Below are 2,965 nucleotides of genomic sequence, written 5' to 3'. Positions count from 1 at the left end.
GCTGAAGTAAGGTGAGGTTGCACTCCAGGCAACTCCGGGGAGAAGCGGCAGAGATGGTGAAGCCAGTGGTGGGCTGGGCTGGTGATTATTGAGACAGTGTGAGGATCTGTTCCACAGGATCCCTCCTCACAGCAGGTGTCAGCTGAGGAGTGAGCCCAGGGCAGGCTCCTGCCACATCACTGGAGAAAGTGCAGGGTCGAGCACCATTCTGAGAGGTGACAGAGTGCCAGAAGAGCCACCAGGAGGCTTAGCTTTGGACTTCCCAGTGAGACCCTCTCACAACGACTGGGAAAGAGACCGCCAGAGGGGACAGCCACAGTCAGGGAACAGGATGAAAAGAGACTCCCTAATGCAAACACCATATATTTTGCTCACCCCATGAACATTAATATAATAGCATTTAAGAGCTCCCAAATATCAGATACATATATCACATTGGAATGGTTGTCCATAAAAGCAGAGAAAAATGGAAATGTGAGGTGGAAAGACATAGATGACTAGATGGAAGATATAAGGGCAGATAGTCAGATAGGTCTCATACAGATCAGTGATAATATAGGTGATTTGTATAATTATACAAATTATATTCGTTTGTTATTCCTCTATATGATTCATTCAGATAGGTATGACTTCACAAGCATTGACCATTTCTGGAAAGAGAGATTAAAAACTGCAAGCAATGCCCACCTCTAGAAAATGGAAATACAGGCTGGACAACTTCTATTTCTCATTTTCCACCTTTTTGTATTATTCCGTTTTTCCATTATCATCATCTATGGTTTTAAAAGAAATAAACACAAAATTTGCCCCTGAGGAACTGAGAATCTGACTGAGACAAGAGACACATTTTACCTGTGCTTAATCAAGTTTCTCTAGATTACATGATTCAGATATTCAGGTGCAAGCAAAAGCCAGTGAAGACAGATCACTGAGCTCCTGAGGGAGGAAGGTCTTAAAGAAGGGGTAGCAGTGGAAAATAACAACTTGGGGAAGGGCCCCAGGGAAGGCGCTTGGCCTTGGTGAGCTCTGGCTTCCTCTGTGGAAAACAGTGACAGGCCAGCACTGCCTCCTTCCCTGGGCCCTATCAGAAGTGAGGAGAGGGGCATAATACTATGCCCACATTCAGGAAGCACTACATGCAAATGCCAAGGACAAGCTCACCATAGATGCAGTACTATTATTTCCACAAACAGGAAAGCTGGTGTTCGGAGGGGTTAAGTGGCTGGTCCCAGCTACAGGAATCAAAGTTGAAGTGTAGTTATATAGCATCTGGCTTCAAGGCTTTCAGACTTGGAACTACTCAGCATTGATGCTTGGGGTTACGCTTCCTAAACCCTTATTTTGATTAGGATATCACACATTTCCCCCCTCAAACTCCTAACAGCTTCATTGACTCACTCCCCTTCATTTACAGTAAGCCTACTTGGGCCCAGACAGGCACCAGACATGAAGACCTCCTACGCATGTTAACCATACACTGCTCCTCACTCTGCAGTTTGGTGTGTCTCCCAGTAGCCAACGTATAAAGCACAAATGTCTTAGTCTGCTCACAGGACAGCATGGGCCCACCCCTGCAGTCCCAGCCCCCATCAATATCTTCTTAGGCACTCTTTCCCCAACATGTCCTCCAAAAATAAAACGATCCAGATCTAAGCCCACCCCCATCACGGCCATGAGAAGACCAGCTGTTGTGGATCAGATCTGAAATGTCCCCCAAAGCGCTCATGTGTTCAGAGGTGGGGCTGGAGGCTACTGGATCATGGGGGTGCTCCACACATCTGGGATCGGTCCACTGAAGTTCATGGCTACATGCGTTGTTAAGAGGCATGGCTCTCAGCTGGAGCACACACGCCTTTGGGAGGTTTATCTGTCACTCTTAGCTGCCTCTGCTTCCTGGCTCCCCTGGGGTAAGGAGCTTTCCTCCACCATCCCTTCCTACCAGGCAACCATGATTGCAACCTCTGAAATCACAAGCCAAAATAAACGTCTCCTCCTTAAATTGTGGGGTCCAGGTGTTTTGTCCCAGCAACAGGAAAATAACCAATACCAAAACACATTTCTGCTGGACCAAATGCGTCCAGTTATGAAAAAAAAAAAAAAAAAAGACATGTACTCACCATGCTTAACTCCAAGTTGCCACCATACCGGGAGCCTCGAGAGACAATTGCTCACAACAAGCTGTGCCTCAGCAACAGCAGGTTACCAGGCATGCTGTGGGCAGGAGTAATAGGACACCAGCTTCTGTTCCTCTCACAAGCCAGAGCTCACCAGAGAACTTCTGCTTAACTATTTAAGCTTTGGCCTCAGATGTTGGCAAGCAGTACTCTAAGAAGAAAGATAAAAGCTCTCCATCTCCAGCTCCCCAGGCACTTCCCCTATTCCCTGAAAACTCCTCCCAGCCTCTTCCTTCAACAGTGACATATTTTCACCTTTCAATTAAAAGCAGGGGTGTCATGACCCCTGGTATTCTGCTGTTCATTCATAACCACTCCTCTCTGCATGGTTAGACTAAGATAGACTAAGAAATTGTGACAGCAAGTTCTGGGGGTGGCAGCAAAGTGGGGAGTGCATGCATTGTTTTAAGGACGCAACTATCATTGAGTTTCAGCCACCTAGAAATGGATCTTGTGCTCCTCATGGGCAAATTTCAAATTCTCCTGAGGTGTAGGTCACACTTACATCATTGGTTACCACAGGCCACTATGAGCCAGGGTCTCAGTCATCCCCCAAATCTCTTCCTTTCTGCCCCTTCCCTCTCCTGGACATTTTGACACATACCTCCCAAGCCTTCTATGCTTATTATGCCATACTGTTATGGTTGATACATTGTGTCAACTTGAGGAATCAAAACACTTAGCTAGGGGACCTGCCCCTTAGCTCAGTTCTTTAAGTGGCTGCTTCAACAAAGCAGTCAGGCTCAGGTTGTTGTGGTTCTATCCCCACAACACAAGCCAGCCAGTCATGC

General features: G+C 46.8%; 1 protein-coding gene across 11 annotated transcripts in view; it reads right to left on the bottom strand.

Moving 5' to 3' along the window:
* The window catches only part of Dzip1l (DAZ interacting zinc finger protein 1 like), a 51,861-nt gene that overhangs the window by 38,412 nt on the left and 10,484 nt on the right, over window positions 1-2,965 (bottom strand). For 5 of the 11 annotated variants that reach the window (XM_023706721.1, XM_023706729.1, XM_004624989.2 and 2 more), the window contains exon 1: window positions 2,118-2,189. The exons of the other annotated variants lie outside the window; for them this stretch is intronic. In XM_023706721.1, the coding sequence (XP_023562489.1) occupies window positions 2,118-2,120 (3 nt within the window). In that variant the 5' untranslated portion in view covers window positions 2,121-2,189. Of the gene's footprint in view, window positions 1-2,117; window positions 2,190-2,965 lie in introns of those variants that run through there. 11 annotated transcript variants of the gene reach the window in all.

The sequence above is a fragment of the Octodon degus genome, unplaced genomic scaffold, assembly GCF_000260255.1.
Source record: "Octodon degus isolate 3935 unplaced genomic scaffold, OctDeg1.0 scaffold00008, whole genome shotgun sequence".
NCBI classification, from domain to species: Eukaryota; Metazoa; Chordata; class Mammalia; order Rodentia; family Octodontidae; genus Octodon; species Octodon degus.
The sequence above is the reverse complement of the archived record's forward strand: the minus strand, read 5'-3'. Positions and strand labels throughout refer to the sequence as shown.